This window comes from Neolamprologus brichardi, chromosome 7, assembly GCF_056152115.1.
Source record: "Neolamprologus brichardi isolate AB-2024 chromosome 7, ASM5615211v1, whole genome shotgun sequence".
Lineage (NCBI taxonomy): Eukaryota > Metazoa > Chordata > Actinopteri > Cichliformes > Cichlidae > Neolamprologus > Neolamprologus brichardi.
In genome coordinates this window covers 31,232,149-31,255,473 of record NC_142110.1, presented here as the reverse complement: position 1 = coordinate 31,255,473, position 23,325 = coordinate 31,232,149, and the positions used below count along the sequence as shown (strand labels likewise).

At 40.9% G+C, this 23,325-nt stretch overlaps 1 protein-coding gene across 3 annotated transcripts in view; it reads right to left on the bottom strand.

Annotated features, from left to right (window-relative positions):
- Positions 1-23,325, bottom strand: part of wdr7 (WD repeat domain 7) — a 103,720-nt gene that overhangs the window by 11,194 nt on the left and 69,201 nt on the right. For all 3 annotated transcript variants that reach the window (XM_087843488.1, XM_006782092.3, XM_006782093.3), the window contains 5 exons: positions 16,458-16,644; positions 7,072-7,189; positions 6,810-6,959; positions 6,347-6,429; positions 5,891-5,990 (listed from right to left, as the gene is read on the bottom strand). In XM_087843488.1, coding sequence (XP_087699614.1) covers positions 5,891-5,990; positions 6,347-6,429; positions 6,810-6,959; positions 7,072-7,189; positions 16,458-16,644 — 638 coding nt within the window. The remainder of the gene's footprint in view (positions 1-5,890; positions 5,991-6,346; positions 6,430-6,809; positions 6,960-7,071; positions 7,190-16,457; positions 16,645-23,325) is intronic.

Below are 23,325 nucleotides of genomic sequence, written 5' to 3'. Positions count from 1 at the left end.
ATTTAAAAGTAGAATGGGAGGGAGAGCCTTCAGTTTTCAGGCCCCTCTTCTGTGGAACCAGCTTCCAGTTTGGATTCGGGAGACAGACACTATCTCTACTTTTAAGATTAGGCTTAAAACTTTCCTTTTTGCTAAAGCATATAGTTAGGGCTGGACCAGGTGACCCTGAATCCTCCCTTAGTTATGCTGCAATAGATGTAGGCTGCCGGGGGATTCCCATGATGCATTGAGTTTTTCCTTTCCAGTCACCTTTCTCGCTCACTATGTATTAACAGACCTCTCTGCATTGAATCATATCTGTTATTAATCTCTGTCTCTCTTCCACAGCATGTCTTTTATCCTGTCTTCCTTCTCTCACCCCAACCGGTCGCAGCAGATGGCCGCCCCTCCCTGAGCCTGGTTCTGCCGGAGGTTTCTTCCTGTTAAAAGGGAGTTTTTCCTTCCCACTGTCGCCAAAGTGCTTGCTCATAGGGGGTCATATGATTGTTGGGTTTTTCTCTGTATCTATGAAGCGCCTTGAGGCGACTTTTGTTGTGATTTGGCGCTATATAAATAAAATTGAATTGAATTGAACAGGGACAAATTCTACCCCTCGTGCAGTTTTTTGTTAATTTCTGCTGTAAAGTTGGACATTTGAAAATTAAAGTCTGGAGCTTCAGGTGGGCATTAGAGAAACTGAAGTTTTGGGCTCTTCTCCATCGGCTCCATCAATCAACTACACAGTCTCCCAGCTCTTTTGCTTAGAAAACAGAACAAATTTAGGTTTAGACACACATGAGAGTTAGTTACTTATATTCAGGTGTTTTTCTTGTTTTTCTTAGACAATTTTTGAGATCCTGACAATAAACAGAGGATTCTGACGTTGCTGTGCAGCTGCCATTTTGTTCAGATGTCCTCTAAAAGTCAGAAACTGAGGAGGTATCTTTGTTTTTCCTCAGTGTGGATGCATGAACTAGCTCCTCTGCCTGACATCCTTCCTTCTTGCTCATAGCAGCGATCATCACGCTTTGGTTCACAGTTACTGTTAGTTTTAGTCACGTCATTTAAATATTATTTTGTCTTCCTCAGATCCTCACACCGAGAAGGTGAAATAAAGAATAATGTAGAAAACAAACTGTATAACATGGATTAAACATTGATGCTTCCATATATATTATGATCTGTGTGTGTGTGTGTGTGTGTGTGTGTGTGTGTGTGTGTGTCTCACAGTGGACTACCTACCAAATCAATCAGCCTATCAGAGCGCAGTGAAGCACACTGAAACCATTTACAGCACTCTGTACTCCAATACACCTGACGCCTGGGGCTCGGCTGTGTGTGTCTGTGTGTGTCTGTGTGTGTATGTGCGCGTGTGCATCACATGGGTGCTTCACTCCATTTTATTCTTCCATCTTCTCTGACGAAGATTGACAGCTTGTAAATCCCGCCCCCTTGCTGAACAAGTATTACGTCAGCCAATAGGAGAGGGTTTTTGTTTTTTTTTTGGGGGGGGGGGGGTTGGACGGGCAGTACCCCGTATGTTATCATCAGATGGGTTAGTAAGTACAGCTAGAAAAACAAGGGTGCGTGCGACTGGTAGACTAGAAGCTGTTACTGTTCTCGCTAGTTGACACCAGAAATTAAAATCTTTCAAATTTTTAACTAGTTGAACACTGTAACAATTTAAAGGTAGAAACAGTACTTTGAATTATAAGAGGAGTGGCTGTTTATTGGCTGTGGGATTAAACTGACATCTAACTGAGGCTTCTACCCAAATCCTCGTCCATTTAAAATGCAATATGGTTATCAAAGAACTAGATTAATACTTTCAAATAGCACTTAAATACACAGACACTATTTATATGACCAGAGTACGTCTTCTTACTTTTAGACTCATTTTTCCCCTCATTTATAACTTTAGCATTTAGTTTCCAGGAACATCCGCAGTTAAAAACATGTTCCTCATAGAGTGTTTTAAACAGCAAATAGCAGCTGAACGTGGTGTAGGTATCACAGTAGCCCAATTACCACCAGAATAGGGACACAGTTTACATTAATTCATCATGTCATGCATTGCGGGAGACGATTCTTCAGGTTAATTTTGGCTACACTGCCACCTTCAGCTGCAGGTTTCAGCTGTTAGAGAGAAACAGATGCAGAAAGAGGTACGAAATCACTCAGATTGTTTCTTTGTGTTCAATTAGTAGACTGAGTAGAGTCTGTTAAAGAAGCAAGCAGCTGGAGACACACACACACACACACACATGCTGCTGACAAAGGGCTGTTCACGGAGGCTGATCAAAGCCGTGGCAGATGGTCATGCGGGGACTAGCTAGCTACGGTTGGACACACACACACCCGCTTGCACACACACACATGCAAAGATGGATTATGAACAAAAACTGCCTCTCATCTCCTTCTACTCTCCGTCTTTGCTTTTCTTCTGGTCCCCATTTCTCGCCTCCTCCACTATTTCAGAGAGGTCGTCTCTCCTTTCTCTCCTCCTTCTCACTTTGTTTTAGATACACTAAAACAAGTCAAACAATTTAGCTCCTCCGAAATTCTTGGAAATCTAGATGTTCCCATTTTTCCAAGGAGATGCCGTTTATTCAGAAGTCTCTAAAGAGATCTGACAACTTTCTGCTGCTGCGTTAAATTTTTACGATTAAAAAAAAAAAGAAAGAAGAAAATGTATCCCCATGGAGGACGAAGCTGGCCTCTATTGTGATGATTATTTTAAGTTGTCATGAATACAAACTGACAGCTGACATTCTTGGAGGTGACGCAACACAAAGTTTCTGAATTCCCCTTTTGAGTACACAGCAATTTACTTGTGTAACTTGGAACAGCCCCCCTGCAACCCCGATAAGGATAAGAGGAAGAGAATGGATGGATGGACATTGGCAAGCTGACTATTATGAGTGCATGATTTTCTAAACTGAGTCTGGTGAAACAATCTAAAGTGTAGTTCAGAAAACTTCGGTTTTGTATTATTCTGCAGTCAAAGAGTTGCAACAAAAAAATATTTTTCCTCAGAAGTGAAAGAGGTTTTCTCTGCTCGGTGATGTAAGTGACACGCTACACTGCAAATTAAATGATTTTTTTCCTCAAAAAAATCATTGTTGTTGTACTTGCATCTGAACAAACCACAAGACTTCTGGAACAATGTCCCTTAGACAGACGAAACCAAAGTGGTGATGTTGAAGAAGAGGGGAGATCGTGGCAGTTCGTCTTGTAATCGGAAGGTTGCTGGTTCGAGCCCTGGCTCCGACAGTCTCGGTCGTTGTGTCCTTGGGCAAGACACTTCAACCGTTGCCTACTGGTGGTGGTCAGAGGGCCCCGTGGCGCCAGTGTCCGGCAGCCTCGCCTCTGTCGGTGCGCCCCAGGGCGGATGACTGGTAGCTTGCCATCACCAGTGTTTAATTTGATGTAATTAAAATCATTTAATTTTAATTTAATTAATCTGCCACGATAACCCCTCTTCTTCAACATCACCATCATCAAAATCATTTAATTTGCAGTGCAGCGTGTCACTTACATCACAGAGCAGAGAAAACCTCTTTCACTTCTGAGGAAAAATATTTTTTTGTTGCAACTCTTTGACTGCAGAATAATACAAAACCGAAGTTTTCTGAACTACACTTTCGATTCTTTGTGTGTGAATGGATGGATGACTGAATGTGTAAAGCGCTTTGGGGTCCTTAGGGACTAACTAAAAGCGCTATACAAATACAGGCCATTTACCATGTTCAAGCATAATGCGCAGCACCACCACGTTTGGAGAAAACCAAACAACGTATCAGCGGTGGTGGTGGTAAATGGACTGGTTCTTATATAGCGCTTTTCTACTCTTCTGAGCACTCAAAGCGCTTTACACAAGTTATGCATTCACACATTCACACCAGAACATTTTCTTAGTGCTTTCTAACTAACACACACATTCATACTCTGATGGATACATCGGAGAGCAATTTGGCGTTAGTATCTTGCCCAAGGATATTTAGCATGCAGACTAGGGGAAGCCAGGAATCAAACCTACCTACCAACCTTCCGATCAGTAGATGACCTGCTCTACTGCCTGAGCTATAGCCAACCATGGTGGTGGTGGAGGGGTGCTGATTTGGGTTTGCTTTGAAGCTACAGGACAAGGGTAACCTTACAGTCATTGAGTCATCCATGAACTCCCCCACAGACCAAAATATTCTACTTAGGATTGTGCATAAACCAATGCCTGCAAACCTAAATGCACTGAAGCAATGTTGTAAAGATAAGTTGGTCAAAATCCTTCCCCCATGATGTGAGAGACTGAAGTCATACAGAGAAGGTGGCTTCCCAAGCTACTGAATCATGGGAGGTTCTCAAGTATGTAAATAAAGAGGGTTTACAACAAAGTGCAAACCACTGGTTACACTCAAGAGCTGGTTGTTTATAAATGCTAATTCTGTTTTTTAAAAGACTCCTAAATACAGGCAAAGTATTTGTCTGGCCAATGTTTAACCTCATCCATTAGCCTGCGCTTAATTTTAACCGTTTTCTGAGTGTTTGCTCACTTTTAGACTCCTCTACTGTTTAATCGACTAATATTAGGTGCCTGGAACATTGCTGCAGCTAGAAGCCTTGCTGTACAGGTTTTAATTACAGCTGTGGGAAGACCATTTAAGAAATAGTGAGCTTTAAACATTCTTCTTTTCTGGCTGAATTAATTACCCATCACTTGATAGAGGTTTCTGTAAGTGTGTTAATAAAGATAATAGCTTTATGTTGCACCTGAAATAAAACACCTGTAATGGTTCCAGCAGAGAGACACACACTTCCCACAAAGCCATTATCTATTAAAAGTTAATTACTGCAAATAACACACACAAAGTGTCTCCTGTCTCACACACGCGCACACACACACGCACAGACACACACACACAGACACACACACAAACTTGCTCACAATCAAACGAGATGTTGGGTGAAAAGGCCCGTGCTGTTATCAGATATAAATGACCCCCTCCACCAGAGTAGACTGCTCAGATTACTGCAAATCAATACACAGCAAATTATCAACACACACCCGCTCATACAAGAAATACACACAAACATGGGGACCAGCAGCTCACACACACGCGCGAGACACAAACATGATTAAGAGAGTCATTGCTTCATCATTAATCAATTACTGAGGGGTGAAAAAATGAAACTCCTCTCCTCCTTATCTCCTCCTCTCTCATTTAAACCTACTGTTTCTGCTCCTCCTCATTTCCTCCAGTTTGAGCTAAAGCATCCCGTTTGCAAACAGATGGAAAATTTCCAACATAATGAGAAAACAGATTAAAGGCATCTATTATGCTTAATTTTCTGTCATATCTGCTGTTTCAGATGGATTAAATATGGCCAAATAATGACATCAGTGCGTGCAAAAGCCAAAGACAAAAACTGAACACTCAGTTTACCTCCTCACATGTCTTTTCTAATTATAAAAGGATGAAAACATGATGGTGCTGAAGTTTTGAGATGTCTTAGAGTTTAGTTAATATATCTGAGTTTTGGTTACCTTCTCGCCTTCCCTTGCTTCAAGGACTTTGTATACCAGACATTAACGTTTTGGTTTTCTAATCATTGATGAAATCTCTCTTTGCCTCCTGCACTCTGTACTAAAGACCTATCTGTGGAGAGAGCTGGTTTTCAGCGTGCAGTCATAATTATGGTTGGAAATCTGTTGAACCCCTTAACGTAGGCCGTGAAGGCTACATGCAGGGGCGGATTAATACAAAGTGGGGTGAATGGATGGATGCGAGTGGGAAAATGAATGAAAAAGAAGATGATCTGTGTGAAGGAGGCGGTGGAAGAAAGGATGGGTAAAGCTGGGGTCCAGAGTAAAAACCAGATCAGTGAGCTGATCAGTTTAGGTTTTTCGATGTACCTGACATTTCCCTGTACGGACATCGTAGAGGGCCACTGAACCTTGGCGAGCTCCGACAGCGATGCGGTGACTGCGGTCGCAGTAACCAACCATGTAGAACCTAAAAAGGTGGACGGCAAACACACATGAACATTTAACACTGTATAAGGGAAGATGTTTAGCGATGAAGGAAGATTTCATTCATCCATTTTCTTCCTCTTGTCCAATTCTGGGGGCTCACCCCCACCCCCACCTCAAGGTTAATTTTTATGTAAACAAACAAACGGAAACACTAATAGCACCACTAAGGCTGACACACCTTAATGTATGAATATATTCTTGCATATAGACTGATCTGGTTAATCCACCAGCACTGAGGCTGATGTCCGAAACACAGCAGTCAGGGCCCAGCTTGTCTTTCCCAGCCCCTCCCAGTTTGAAGATATTACTTGGGGTTGAACCTGATGACAAACTTACTTGCAAATAGCAGGGAAACATTCCTGCAGTCCTTTCTTCTTCACCAGAGAACCTTCAATAGAGTACATGATGATATCCATCACCTAAGGATCAGGAGAACAGTTTTTATTGCAGTTGAAGTTAACCTATGTAGCTTGTTTCCATGTATTAAACACTTTTTATTGCCAGGGTCTGAATAGATCATCTTCTCTGACTCTCCTTTAGTTTGGTTTATAAATCCAACCCTGAGTCATGGGGTTGACTAGCCAGCAGCTTCTGATTCAGCACATCCAGGTCTTTTCTGTTTTGGATGATGCTAGCTTTCACTGGCATCATTAATAACAATAGTTGTCTAAGGGTAAAAAGAGCTCCTTTTTTATTTTGGTAAAGTCAAATACTTAATTGAATTATATTATGCTTGTGTCCTTTGCTGGGATTTATGAGAACTTTATCTTTCATCAATCTCAAATATAGTTCGAATTACTTCAACCAGAAGATCTACGACGTCTCCAGGCATCTTCTCAATCAGGATGTCGATCACTCGCAGGATCTCTGTCTTGGCTCTGGCCAGAGTGGTCGTGTGAATGTTCTGCTGTGACTGAGAGTTCGCCTGAGCAGCGTTGTGCCGATGAACCTGAAAAGATATAACACTTATATTTATAAGAGCTGGAGAGGGAAAACAGTTGGTGAGTACCTAATAAGATGGCTTTGGTTTCAGCAACTGGTAAAGAAGTCTGAAAACACACCTCTTTTGCAATGGTGGTGATGAAGGCAGGCGGCCGGGCGGTGGCAATAAGAGAGAGGGCGTGACGGGCTGAACGGGCCGAATCTGCTGGAGGGTTGAGGGGCAAACCCATGGTGACACTGTAGAGTGAGGGAGTAAAATGTATCATTCAGATGTTTGAAATTACTGTTTAAAAAACACAAAATACTAACAGAGACAGAATTAATGCAAAAAATACTAATGCAAGACAACAGTAACAACAGAGTTTCAACAGCTTCAAAGTATTACAAGTCTTGACTAGCAAAGTTCCAACTCAAAGCCCTGCAGCGGTCTGCAGCAACCCCCGGCAACCCTCGGTTGCTAGGGAAAGGTTTGTATTCCCTGATTGGTTGGTGAGTGGTTGCAGGAGGTTGCTGCCAGTCACAAGGGGAAACTGGTCAAAATGTCTTACTGCAGCCAACACATTTTAAAAGGTGCAACTATAACTTTACAGTTTTATGCTTGGAGAGTAGATGGCAAGTTTTTGCAGACAAGCTGGCAACTTCTATCCAAACTACAGGCAACTGCAGAAATCTGATAACAAAAGCGATCACAAGGAGGTTTTTGGTGCAAGGCCTTATTTGGGACCGATTTCACCAAGCCACTGCCATCACTCACTCGCATACTTGTTTGGGAATACACATTTTAAACAAACCATCTACCAAAGTGAAAACAACAATCTGGGTTGCCAGTACTTGTTTATGTTCCTCTTATTCTTCATAGACAATAGATTAGGGGATTTTTGCTGTTGACACTACAACATATCGCAGTACATTGATGCCGGAAGATGGCTATGGAAGGCAATTTTTTTGCCTGGAAATTGTGACACTTTGAATGAATGTAAAATTGATTTGGTTTCAGTTTTTAAACAGAGCCAAAGTGTGTTTCCCAGCACTGAAAATTGAATCTTCCATCTTTGGTAATTATGAAGTTATGAGGCCTTAAAAACACTGAAAGCCATAGCACCAAATTTAAACCCAGGACATACTCATTATGGTTTTATGTGCTTTTGCTGGGATTTGTTAACAATAAGAAAACCATGCAAGGCTTATCTCTTAGAGATTTTACAAATCTAAAGGGGGACTTAGACATTTCAATCAGCCACTTTAGGCGAGAGGAAGAAAACAAGACAAATCTGAGAAAAGCAACGGCGAGATTGAGTTTTACAAATATATGGAGTGAAGAGATTAGCCAGCAGCTTATAATGTCAAGGCCAAGTCAATGGGAGCCATTCACCAGGCGACAGCATAATGGACTCCCACAATGCAACAGGAATTAGACACACATACATAGACACACACAGACACCCCTCAGAGAGTGTATGTGTATGATTGTAAGAGAAAAAAAGACTACGAGGGCGAGTGAGGCCACCTTGTTAACAAATGGAGAGAGAGAGAGAGAGAGTGAGAGAGAGAGAGGGAGGGAGTGATGGGTGGACGGCTGGGCGAGTTGCACGATTCATCTCCTCTGATTACACATCACAGCCGCAGATCTCGTAATTAATACCGGTAATATATCGGCAATATATCAGCAATATTGAAATGTTTAATTTCATTCAGAGAGGTGGCTGTAATTGGAAACAGTCACAGTGTTGATATAAGGCAGCAGGAGTGCAAAGGGCCAATTGTGCCAAGACCGGCTGAGGTTAATAACCAGCGTTTAGCACATGTAATGAAATAATCTGGGTTACCATTAGAGTCACAGGAGACAGAGAGAGACACAGAGTCATGGAACAAAACTAAACCCAAGAAAATATTAATAAATAAAATAAAATATTAAAATGGGTCTATTTTAAGAGTGTTTCATCATCCAAACTAGCAGCCAGCAACTGTCCATGAAATAAAAACAAAAATTCAGCATTAAAGTGGTTGTACTGTTGTACTGAAATGGATTAATGAGTCCAGATAGAAAGGATTTGACTGTGATGAACTTTCAGTGCTGACATGAAACACACACTCAGGGCTTACTGTGTGTGTGTGAGAGAGAGAGAAGCTGGCAACATGACTGCATTCACAGCCAATATCACGCTGACATTATCCAGTCGATACAAAGTCACACACACAGAGCGAGGACTGGAAGTATTGATTTTTGTGTGCGAGGGAGGAGTGAATAACTCCAGTCACATGACCAGAATCCACGCTGCAAGAAGCCAGCACTGTGTGTATATGGCTGAGTGACTTCCAGGGACTCACTGGCTTACTGATTGGCTTTCTCACTGAGTTGCAGATGGGGTAACTGGACTGTTTACAGACTGATTTACTGGATCGTTTCTGAATTGTAAGATGTGCCTCTAGTTAATGCACATTTGACCTTTTCTATATAGACTGATGACCCTACTTTTTACTAGGGTTGGGTGACTGGAGTTTAACTTTGAACTGTCCAGATTTATTAACAACCACCCAGCTATATTCAAAATTATTCCTTTAAATTTTCAGGAGCAACCCTCCTTGCATTTATTCTAAACGTTCTGCAGTTCTTAACAAGTAAGATTGAACATGTGGAAGTTCTCAGTCATTTGGTCCGACCACAGGACTCGCTATAGACCTTACAAAAGATGGATGTAGCCACCAGTGTTTTCATTCTTGCCATCTTGCTGTTTTTAAACCAGGTCTGAGGAGTGATGCGCGAGCTTCAAGCTGATTGGCTAAGCATATCCTGTATAGTGACAGTTACAAAATGAATTTCATATTTTCTATTTAATATCACCTAAAATTGAGGGACTGAGCCCATAAAATAGGTAGGAAACATTTTACAGAGGTTTGGGCAGAGAGTAATTATAACAGATTTGTACCAGACCAGAAGTCTTTTTGTGTCACCCCTTGGCGACAGTTAAAACGAATGCAGATTCAAGACACTATATAATCCCGGGGTGGTGATTTGTTTACTTTGTTTACCGTAATAACTGAGTAAGTATGCTGGAGGGAATTTTTGTGAATATGTTGATCAGCTCAGGATGTAGAGCAGGGCATCTGCTAATCTGCTGGCAGCTCTGGTCTGCATGCCAAATATCCTTGGGCAACATACTAACTCCAAGCTGTTAGACAGAATGTTAGAAAGCATTTATGTAGACAAAACATAGAAAAAAGTGCTTGTAAGAATGGGTGTGTGAACCGTTGAATCAGGACGTTGTATAAAGGTAGAGAAGGCAGAGCAGAAAAGCCCTATATAAGAACCAGTCCATTTGCCATGTCAACACTCTGTCTCTTCTGTTCTACAAGGAGTGTTTTAAGTTATGTTTTGGTCATCATTCATAGTTTTTCATAAACATCAAGAACAAAAAAATATTGATGAAATGAATAAATGGCAGCAAACAATTCAATTAAATGGAAAGAACTAAAGTTCAATTTATTAAACGTATCATTTTTTTTTTTTTTTTTTTTTTTTTTTTTTTAACAGCTTAATCTAAAGGTAACAGTTTTTATAGATTTAAAGATTTTTAGACCAAAAAAAAAAAAAATACAAGATGGATGCTTAAAAGCTTGGCGGTGTCCAATCTGTGGAGGGTTAGCTGGCGTGTGCTGACCTGTTCACATAAACTCTGACATGGGCTGGTCATGCATCACTGTGTTGGTCTAAATGGACTAACTGGTTTTCTCAGCTGCTTAAAAGGCATGGTTTACTGACTGCAAATGTATCCACAGACTGCAGAGAGCATGGTGGAGAGGTGGAGAGTAGGGCAACCTTTTGATGCAATCTTTACAGCAGACACTGGCTTTTTCAGTGGTTAATTTTAATTTTTTCATTTCTTTTTTGACATTTTGGAATAATATTTATGATATTCCTGAGTTACTGACAGCCTTATTTCAGGTCTGGGTGGAATTTACACAAACACACCCACAGATTAAAACTGATCAATAATGGTGACCTGCAGTTTCCAGATTTTTGTTTTTCCTTTAGGGTTCATGAGTGGACATCCATGGTGACAACAACATGTACTTATCTCTGCATGACACACAGATAGCCAAAGCATTCATTTACCCCTGCACGACAAACGCAATCGTTCAAAACTTGAATACAGACAAAATACAGTGTAAAAAGATGTATTTATCCCTGCAAGACAAACACATTGAAAACATGCATTTATCCCTGTGGTGGTCTCTGATTGGATGGAGACAGGGAGGAGATTCAAACACCCTCAAAGTTTTAGAAAACTTTCTATATAAATGTGATATCTCTGTAGATATGTAGTACGAAAGCGGGCTTAAATTCAGAGTGATCTTATAGATAGTGCAAATGAGAACAGAATTTAAAGATCCAACAATCACTGTGGAAAAAGCTTTAATCAGGATACCCATACAATAGTGCATGGGCCACAAGAATAGATACTGCAGAAAAAGCTTGCAGTCAAATCCTGTTTGTAACAAGCCACACAATTTTAGCATAAAACTATTTGGGGGTATGGAAAGATGCTAAGCTTTTCTCTTTAATGTACATATTGCTGATCATGGTAGAAATCTCAAAGTGGTTTTGACTTAAGGAATAAAAACTACTTGTAGAAGCTACCTTTCAGCCTGTGATTATATGCACACAACCTACTCCATTTTCAGTCAGCCATGCTTCTCTTTGTTTCATTACATTAATTGGTTACCACTGAATTCTTTATGATTTTGTAGGCTAGCTATGACTGACCACCTGGGTAAAACACTCTCTCTCTCTGTCTCTCAGAGAGTAGTTACCAAATAAGCACTCATTAGAAAAAAAGATATGCAGAAAACACTGAACCTTAAAGAAGAAGACAACAGCAGAAGACCACACCGAGTGTCCCCCATGCCAGCTAAGAACAGGAAACTGAGGCTACAGTTTGCATAGGCTCGCCAACACAGGACAACAGAAAATTAGAAAAACGTTGACTGGCCTGACAAGTTTCAGTTTCTGCCGCAACATTTGGATGGTCAGGCTTTGGTGTAAACTACAAGAAAGCATTGATCCATCCTGCTTTATTCTGCCTGTGCATTGTCACTCATCCTGTCCACCCCTTTATAACCACACTGTATCCATCTTCTGCTTTCAGCGCAGTGAGACAAAGCTGAAATATTCGGGTTTATTGAACATGACAATGAGTTCAATGTGATACTGTCATGTCAACATTTAGCAAAGTCTGTGAGGAATGTTTCCAGCACCTTGCTAAATCATTGTCACAAGGAATTAAAGCAGCAGGGTCCAACCTGGTACTGGGAAGGTGTGCCTAATGAAGTGGTGGCCAGTGAGTCTTAAGGGAATATGGATTATTACGACCCATTAATCATGCAAAGCTACTCTAGTAGCTTCACCACAGACTTTGGATATGAAATTATACGGAATATGGAATGTGTTAGCGTTTCCTGGAGATAGCACTAGTGTTTTATACCATGTTGTATGTCTTGTACTTTGTGTTGTATTTTTAATATATTAAGAATTTGTGAGGCTGCTACCTTGGCCAGGTCTCCCTTGTGAAATAGATTCGACCACAGTGGAACTTTCTGGTTAGATGCACAGAGGTAAACGCACAGAATAAATACATAAATGAACGAGAGAGAGAAAAATGCCGATTCTATATGGGTCAGGTGGAAGGCGCAGATTGATTTTTCATGAAATGACCCTGAATATTTTCTGTGTATTTTTATCTGTTATTTTTTATAGTCTAGTTATCATTATTATTATTAATACACTTTTTATTTAAGTTAAGTAAAATATGTCTTAACACTTAGCTTTAGTTAGTAGTAACTATGATAACCCTAGTAGGGTCAGGACGCACCGATGACCTTCACATAAAAGTAACTCAGTTGTTTATTCAGACAGTAAGCAGACAGGCCGAGCATATAAAGGTGTGCGTCTGCTGAAAGCAGCTTTTACCTCTTAGAATGGATTCCTTGAAAACTGTGTGGAGACTGCTGAAGCAGTTTCTTTCCCTTTCTTTTCTTTTTTTTTTTTTGGCTCGTGTGTCTGAAAATATAAAGTGCAAGTCTTCCACACCGGGAGCTTTTTCAAATCTCTACCTATTGAAAAGGGATTATCCCACATACACACACAGCTCTGCGAGGAGTGTATTGACAACTGGTTGGATGGATCAGGGACAAAAAGCCTCACTGCAAGTCAGCTGCATGGAAATACATCCTCAGAGAGAGAGCGGAGAAAGAAAGAGTGAGCGTGTGTGCTCTCTTTTAGCCAGTAATGCATTCAACTCCTTGTTTCTCTGTCCACAGAAAAGAAAATTGCCCAAGTGAAGGAATACTGAATACTGACTGTGTGTGTGTGTGTGTGTGTGTGTGTGTGTGTGTTCGTTCGTGCATCCTCTCCGTATGTATTATAATGTACTGATGTGATTACTGTGCGTCTCATTGATCAGCCCTCGTGCTGTTTACTTCAACAACACCAGGAGGCAACACCACACACCTGCGGACTTCACATTATTAATTATGCATGGTCATGAAATGTGTGTGTGTGTGTGTGTGTGTGTGTGTGTGTGTATTTTAAGTTTTAATATTTACTTAAGCTCACCACTAAGTTGCTGAGGACTCTAAAGTATCTAAAAAAGAACATTTGATACTGTAACACTTCACCTATAATGTGACTCCTGAACACACACCACATGATAATAGCTTAATTGAAGCTCTCATTAGTGCTACTGCTTATTTTTGCTATACCTTAGTTTAGTCTCAAATGTGATTCCAGAGGTTGATAGATAATATAGACAAATTTTTGCCTATGTTGAAAAGGTTATCAAAGGATTATAGGGACAGCTGTTACTATAAGGAGACTTGAGATAATCTTTCTCAAACTGAATGTTCAAAAATCCTTTATTTAAATTTATTTTCAGTTTCCAGTTTAGTATTTTTTCTGACTGTTACCCTTAACTTTATTTTTCATTTCTTATTAATTTATTTAACATTTCCCTTTTATTAATCTGAATTTAGTTACTGGCATATTATGCAGATCCATATACACGTTATAGGGATTACTTAAATTATGCATTTTGACTGGACATCATCTCCATGTGATGTGATTATATTCGCAGAAACATGTGATTTAAGGTGGAATAAATGTGTAAAACTTGGGGTTCTGTAAAAAAAAAAATAAAAAAATATTTTTAAAGACAAGATTATAACAATTATGTCTGCCTGTTTTTTTTATACATTTTTATTGTTGTCTTGTGTTGCATCATATGTTTTAAAGGTTCATGAAGATTTGTTATTAAAAGAACAAAAGATCAAACAACATCAGTGAGGTGGTAGCTCATTCAGCACATAATAACCTGGAGCAAAGAGCTCCTAAAGTGACCAATGTGTGTCAGTTAAAATCTGACCAATGCACAAAAAGAAGTAGTAAATATTTAAATTGTGGAGGGATAGACAAGCACTTCACCAGGGCATAAGCTTGTCAGCAATTACTTGAAATATAAAATTACTAAAAATATAAAATGACAAAGCAGGTGAAAAGAGACGCACATCAAACACAGGAAATTTTCAAAATAAAAGACTGTGCAAGGGGGAAGGGAAAAAAACTAAAAATGATGCTTCTGAGACGCTCCTGGTGTGACTGGAAGCACTGTGAGGATTAAGTTGCTTGGAGTCAAGCAAATTTTTGACTGCTATTTTTTGCACTACTGGCATATTCAACTTTACTGTATCAATGTTTTTTCACTGTACTGTAACTTATAACAATATTTTTTTGCATTAATTCTTGTGTGGATCTTATAGGTATCTTCCCTTTCTATTTGACCGAAAATGTATTCCATTAAAATGGAATTGTGTCAGTTCTCTTCCGGACACACCACTCTGCAGCTTTCCTTGCTAGAATACTTCACTGACTTCAATTTATTGTGAACAGCCCAACACAAACCCTAACCGGGACCCCAGAAACGATGTTTCGCCTCATTAGGACCTGGTTTGGGTCCCCATGAGGACTAAGGTCAGTGTTTATACCGAGAGAGGTCCCAGGGAGGTAACAAAAATGAACGAACACACGGACGGACACGGACACACACACACACACACACACACAGCGGCAGACATATCTATACTCATTTAACCAGACTGTGCCAGCTCGAGTTTCAGACTTAATAGGATCAACTCATATTGGCCAGTTAGATTTCAGCAGGGAAGAAGACGCACGCACACACACGCTCTTTGTATCATACATGAAGAAGAAGCGACTGAATTAGCCTCTCTGCATGACCCCTGACCTTCGCTTGTGTAAGAAGCTGCTTCAAACCACAACCTCACTTTAACTGCATGAAGGCAGCCACGACCTCTGACCTCGACTCTGCTGCCAGTAATGTTGATGGTCGAGTACGTGAAACCGGCTCTGCTGACATCTGTGGTTTTACAAAGTCTTGTAACTCAGCAAGTCGGAGTGTCAGTGTCTTTACCGTTTGCTCATATTAGTTCTCCAAAAATATTTAAAGGCGTTATCTAAGCTGGGAAATCAAGAGTCCACACTCTGGCGCTTATATTGTGTACTTTGTTAACATCTGATCTTGTCTCTCACCTGATTAAAGTCTAACGGGTTAATCTTGTCTGGAGCTAGAGACTGCAGGGCAATCTGCTCACTTTTCTAGATGGAAATTTTTAAGAGCCACTTTAAGTGGGGCACAAAATGCTAAATAAAATGAAGAAAAAGACAAATGTGTGCACAGAGACAGAGGACTCTCGTGTCAGGCCAACGCAGACATCGTTACATCATCATAATGTCTTGAAATCAGATTAGAGTCGGGCTTCCATAACTCACTGTGTCGGCTATATAATGTTCGTTTGTGTGTGTGTGTGTGTCTGTATTTGAGCGGATGCATATGTTTGTATCTATAGGATATACTCTGGAATCTGAGAGGGACGGATACAATTTAACAAACAAATTAACAAACAGGAAGTGAGTACAGACAAATTGTCTGTTTTCAGTTGCTGGAGAGAAAGTTAACAAATGCAGAGCATTCAATTTCCAGATGCAAAAGGAGATTTTTAATTTTAAAAAATTACCTAATTATGTGAAACTCTGTCAAATTGGTGTGAATGTGAAAATACTGAGTGAAAAAAAAAGAAACTATTTGTTAGTGAGGGCCCATTTCAACCAGTCTGCCCTTACAGGAGAATCAGTCGGTGAAAACCCCAACGACCACTGCAGCCTGCATGAAACCACGACTCCTGATCTTTTAGTAGTGTGTCTTTAGGATGCCTTCATGCCAACACAACAGACCAACACTATGACACTTTTAAGGACTCTAGTATACATGCAGTTAGACTCTCATGATGATTTCCATGAAGATGAAGGCAAAGTGAGCAGGAAACTCTTAAAACTCTTTTACATTTATCTTGTCAGCATCTTCTGCCTGATATGAAACATTTTTTTAAAAAGGCAGCAACTTCATTTCTGTTTAAGTGGCTCGTCGTGACTCACTTGGCGAGCTGCTTCTCGGCATCGGCGCACAGCTCCAGCAGTCCCATGAGCACCGCCGACACATCCATGTATGGCTCCCACACGGTGAAGCCTCGACCAATCAGATCGATGGCGGTGCGTCGGATGGTGCTGTGGGCAGGCAGCTTGGGGCTGGCGGGCTGCAGCAGCAGGAAGGTCAGGGCCTTACCTGCAGAGAGAAACAAATCAGAGGGTTTTATCAGAAAACAGCAGGACTTTCAGCCTGTGAGGGTTCAGCATCAGACAATACTAAAGAATACACACAGTCACCCTCTTATGCTGGAATTTTTGTCAGTTTAAGGACATTAATATTAGCTTTCAGGATCCCATCAGCTCTGAAAAGCAGCCTCAAGCTGCACCACAGGCGCAATCTTAAACAAAGAAAAGAAAGGAAAACATTCTCATAAAGACAAAATATGTCCTGATATTTTTGGTGAGGTTTTGGGTGAAAATAGTCCAACACACACACTGACAGACACACACTCTGAGGATAAAGACAGCAAGTGGGATGGAGGTCACTTCATAGCTGACCTGACATTTGAGCCAGTCTCTGTGGGGACAGACTGACCATTAAGACTCCTGAAAAAAATCCTCTCTTCCTCCCCCCCCCCCCCACCCCTCAATAACGCTCTCCTTCCACCACCCTCTGTGCTCCCCACCTCACATCTGTCTGTCTTTCCTAGCTTGTCTCACCCACCTATCTTTGCAGGCAGAGGTCCAAAGATAACACCAAACAGAAAGAGTTTCATTTGTTTCATCCTCTTTTTTGAGTACCATGCATTTAAGTTCTCATTTTATCTACTGTGAAGCTGAAAATCTGTCTTTTGTCTGTTCTCTTCTGCCGCTGCTGCAGTCTCAGAAATCAATACGACCCTTTGTGTGTTTTCACTTGAAATGCAAAAGCTAAATAGGCATAAAATGAAGAAACATACAATATAAAACAGATGATTTACTTTAGTTATAATCCTGTGGTGGCTCTAAAGGTCCACCGGTCTCCAGACGCACTCGGCTAATCGCATCACCAGGATCTCCTGGCATTTCATCATCAGCCTGCCTTAAATGGCAAACCCCCTTCCTTATTGGTTTACATCTACACACACAAAAACCTATGGATGGGTCTATGAAAGATATGGCAAGAGGTTAACCGTGTAAGAATAGCAGCTATCTACAGACATTGACAGCATTGGCTAATGTTGTTAGCTGGTATAGTTAAGACAATAAGGTTTATATTGGCTTGTGAGCTCTGCACTTTCAAGGCTCCAATTTTCGCTTCACAACCACATTGGTTTTTTGGAGCCAGAAGTGACAGTCTTTGAACGAGGTAGTGAGATGAAAGTAATAACACACCAGAATATCAAATAAATCATAAAAAAACCTAAATGATACCTGGAATAACTCATGGGCAGACTCGCAAATGTCAGCTTTACTGTTTACTGGAAAGGAAAGTTCAATTTTATACTTTGAACTGGAACATTCCAACTTTAATGCTGTTGGTGTTAGCTGTTAATTTAGGACTTGCTTTTTAAGTCCAAATGTTGTCACATTGGATTAAAATTACGAAAAAAAAACCTAAACAAACAAGAGAGAAAGTCTAAAGACCAATAGGTGACACGGTAACTATTTCAATCTTTCAATACAATTCACCAACACCCTAAACACAATATGAAAGGTCTAGTTTAGTAGCTTTAACTAATTGAAATGAAGTCAATTTAACTGGGCAGCATATGCCAGCAATAATACAAACTTCAAGAAAATAAGAAAAGTTGCCTTTTAAAAAAGATTCACCCCTCTGTGTAATTGTTATGATGGGGGAAACAAAACAATTTGTTGTATGAGGCTGTAAATATGTTTATTTCTGCTGTAAAGGTGGTCAATTTAACATTGGAGCCTATGGGGATCGCCTAACTTTTGGAGCCTCAAGTGGTCACCAAAGGAACTGCAGCATCTCCTTTATTGCTGCTTGGTGAAAACAATAAAGCATGCAGATCAGGTATGTTTGTGCACTTTCAACCCCCAGCAAGTAAGCAAACACTGACGTGAACTCAAATCTATCAATGTTTTTATAAAAAGCATCAATAAGCTTAAAAACTGCGGACTATAAATATCAGCAGAAATATGGGGCTCCATGACCTCTGACCTCAACTTAGTGATCGTTACAAATAACAGCCGCACAGAAATCAATTACACATGAGTTTCTGGCTTTTTTTAAAAAACACATTCATGTGTACATAAATGTTCAGTATCAACTTTCTACTCATACTGACAGTTTTATTTCAATCAAAATCAGTGAAAATAGAAAATAATCTTTAATGACAGTTAGAAAGACAATAGTGTGCCCCTTAAAAATGTTTATGGGAGATTTAGGGACGCTTCCAAACAAAGATGAGCATTAATCGTCCTCAAACAGGCTAAATGTTATAACTTTAGTGGTTTTCTTAGTGTGAATCCATCAGAGCAGTGAGCCAGGGGACCGATTCTCTCCACCTAATACAAAATAGGCTTTAGAGGTCATGAGGTCAAAGTTCATTAGTGTGAGCAGCAAATGTGGGTGGGGTGTGAGCATAACAAACCCTAAGAGAGCCCACTCTGACCACAGAGCCACATTTGCTCTTCGAAGCCTCATTATTTTACTTTTATTTCCTTGCAAGACAATTAAAGACGGCCGTTAACAGTCAGCACTGTAATTGGCCGGATCGAGATTCAAATTTACAGCCCCTCCCCCCATTCCCAGTGAGGGGAAGGCTTTGACTCAGGGTTCATTTCTCACAGCGGACATCTTTGTTTAAAGGCAGCACCGGGCTCCCAAATGAACCGATTGCTATTGACAAAGCATCAGTCGGCTGTAATGAGCTGTTAGTTAGGGCAGTAAACATGTCACATTAACACACAGAGGATGATTAGAGGAAGAGGAGGAAGGAGGGAAGAAGGAAGGAAGGAAGGAAGGAAGACGGAGGGGGAGAAGTAGAGTGTGTGATATAGTGACAGATTGGTGACGTCTAAAATTTACCAGGCCGAAACGAGCGCTAACAGGCTTTGTGCTTTCTTTTCTCCATCTGCTAACTGCCCCTTCTCCCTCTCTTCCTCTGTTTGAGCTTAAATGCGAGGTGAAGGTAAATCAATGCTGGGGACTTGGTTAGTGGATGAGAGCTGGATCAGACTGGCTGCAGAGTGCTTGAGAGAGACGGAGAGGAAAAACAAGACAAAAAGAGAAAGAATGAAGGTTTTAGCTCATGTAGAGACGCTGTGCACCTACATGAGAAGTGTAATGTAATGTCCATCATTACATTGCATAACCCTGTAGTCAGTCTCACCCCGTCTACATCTGGTAATAACTGGCCTGCAGATCCAGATCATCAGGATATGACAGGCATGCATTATGCCATTTTTTTCTGTGTATTATTGCCAACGTCTGAAAGGATTTTAACAGACGAACAACCAAATGATGAGATCTCTCCTGATTCTCGATGTGGCTTCATCACTTTTCACAAGTTATCTGCTGTCAATGTAATTTCTACCTTGTAAATTTTCCAGTGTTTGAGGATTTTTTCCCCCCATAAATGTACAACTTTGAGCTTGAAAGTTTCCAACATTTCCCCTTCTGTTTGTTTCTCAAGTGTTGATGAAGAAACTGTTCTATTTCTTGTATCCCACTCACAGCAGCAGAGACATTTCTACCTTCCGTTACCTGCTTCTTCCTGTTAAATGTCCTACAACACAAAGTAAACTCAATTTCCAATCAGCTCTCATGAATGTTTGAAAATGCCACGGATCAGGCTTGAGTGGGCCTCAGAGGGGACTCGGAGCATTTTGACATTTACTGTGAGCTTTTTATTGTCCAGAGACTGAACACACTGATGTTCAGTTTGTTTCTCCTATCCTGCCCAACAGCAGGATAATTCCTCCCCCTTCCCACCGTCATCATCGGTCCATCCGTCCATCCTTAAGCTCGATTCCCCCCACCTACCCACCCACCCCCACCCCTGCCATATGAAAACATCAATCTATACTACAGGCTACTGTACCCTCCCACTCTCTAGGTGGACAGCTCTCATTCATCACACACTGCGCTGTACGCCAACAACACCGATCCATCTTTCAATTTCATAACAGAGTGAGGGAGGAAGGGGGGGGGGGGGGGGGACAACAAACTGAACAAAAGTAGTAAAAAGGAGGAGGAGGTAGGAGTAACAAAAACCTATGAGAAAGAAGAGGAAGCATAAAAACGTCCTAAACTGTGCTGCAGTGTATACATAACCAGGCTAATTAGGACCATAAGATGACCCAATATAAGAGAATATGTGCATACGCACCCTTCCACCATTTAATTACAGTCTACTAGTATCAACTATATCTGATCTTGAACATTGTTCCTTCACCACTTTCAAGTCAAAATAGAAACTTTAAGACCTTTAAGGCCTAGCAGACCACTTCCTGTGTCTGCAACATCTAACTTCATGGGAAATTTTGCTAATAGAGAACATAATACTTGATTTTTCAACTTCAAAAAAAAATGTATATTGGCTTAAAAATTGATCAGCGCCGTTTTGGGCGTTGTGTAAAAAAAAAGAGTAAAAAATAGAAACCAAACGTTAGCCACACAGGTTGTTAATTAACTCATTTTCCATATAAGCATGGCTGAAACTAGAATAAATCTTAAGGAGTAGTTTCAGTGTGTTCATATTCATATTTACATGTAATGCTGATGATTGTTTAAAAAAGCAGTTATAATTAATAGCTTTTCGGCGTCTCCAGTCGTGAAGTATGGCTCCAGGAAATCAATTAAATCTGGAGTTGTTTTCATCTCATGACATGGATTTAAGGTTTCTGGTGCGTGTGTGTCCAAACAGGTGAGCCGACTGCTGTGTGCAGGTCCAGCTAAGAAGCATCACGCTCCACAGCCTATCGGCGAGAGCGCAGGCTGTGTCACCGGGCGGATGCCCCCCTCCCCTCCCCCAGAGGCAGCCAATCAGAGCACGGGAGCAGTGGGACGGAAGAGCACCTCTACTTAGTGCAGGTTTGATGCCCACCAAGGTCCAGCGCTGCAGGCACAGCGTGGCACAGGGCCGGGCTCGCCGAGTGTGTGTGGAAGTCAGCACCAAGCTCCTTAAGGTGTCAAGCTTGGCAGGTGAAAATCAATCCCATCTCTACTCACCTCTAATCCTGCACTGAAGTTTCTACTATGTCAGTTGTGGAGTTGTGGATGTTTACGGGGTGTCTTTAGGATGTTTTTTACTTCAGTTTAGTTGGCTAGATGCTTTTAAAATTTGATTGGGTTTAAGTTGGGAACCAATTAAACCTCATAAAATAATAATAAAACGGTGCTATTGGTGGCTTTTGGAGCATTTTAGTGGAATTACCTGACAATAACTACGGGCTTGTATGTGGCACAATCAAGAAAGTTTGTTTTTATTTGTTTGTCCCTTATTAATTAGTAGGTACTGTACTATACAGTCACTTCTGGCTCCAAAAACCCAACACAGCAGCAACCAAAACTCTAACACTGAGCAAGCAAATTCAGTAGCGCAGAAATGGGCAAAAAAAAAAAGAAAAAAGAAACCGTTACAGGCTTCTGAAAGCTGAAAACACACAGTCCTGAGAGTCTCTACAGGTTAGTATCATAAAGCATTAGGACACAACACACCTGCTATGGTGACACCTGCCAGGACTAGAGATTTTCTGCAGAATTTACACAAACATAAAAATGTAAAACCTATAAGCACCACAGCCATATCCATCCAAAGGTTTTTAAGATTTCTCTTTACCTATCAAACTAAACAAAATGTGCACATCTTGGTGGTCCATTTGAAGAATTTTGGGCTGCAAATTTAACCAAATAATTTAGATTAGATTAGATTACCGTAATTGTCGGGCTATAAGCCGCTACTTTTTGCACAAGCTTTGAACCCTGCGGCTTTTAGTCAGGTGCGGCTTTTCTAAGGATTGTCCATGATTTTTGTGATATTGTAAGAGGATTTGTTTTGTTTGTTCCGCTGTTCTCCGGCACTACGTTGCCTGGCGGAAGGATCGGGGTTCAAGAGTGGTATGTTGGTCACATGTCCATCCGCCAGGCAACGTAGTGCCGTACGAAGTAGCGCGAAAAACAAATTTCAAAGTAGCACTACGCGTTCAGCGGGACCCGTGGATGATGAGCGGCGATAAACTTGGGAAAAGTAAGTTATGCCCAACTCCACCAGTGGATTCTGACAGCGTGGAAAAGTGTGAAAACATCCATGATCACCAACGGATTTTGAAGGGCTGGACTGCTGCATGATGGAGAGGAGGACACCGCCACGGCCCTTCTGAGGGTGTTCGACTCTGACACTGACAACGAGGATTTGTTTGGTTTTGAAAGTGACAACGAAGGAGAGAAATGAAGAGTGGATGACGAAGCCATCCTAAGCCTGTTCGTATCTGACACTGGAGAAGAGGACTTTGGTGGTTTTAGTGCGCAGGAAGATGGTGGTGAATGACTGACTTTTCTTCTTGTTAAAGCCGTGTCACTGCACCTGAGCCTAAAAGGTAGTCCGAATCTATTTTTCTGGTGTGCTGTAGGTTATTGTTATGTACTACATTTGTTACTCGTTTATGAAGCACAGTACATGTTTCGTACTTGTAATTACCGCTGCTTGTACATATACCTAAAAAGTTATGCAAATATGTACACATAACTTGTATTTCAAAATATTAATAAAAGGGGTGTGTCTCCAAACAGCCATCTCTTTCCTGACAATTCCCTTTGTGCATATTCTCTTACATATGATAAGTCAACATCGAAACACCTGCGGCTTTTAGTCAGGTGCGGCTAATGTATGTACAAAACAGGATTTTCCCCTGATTTTAGCTTGTGTGG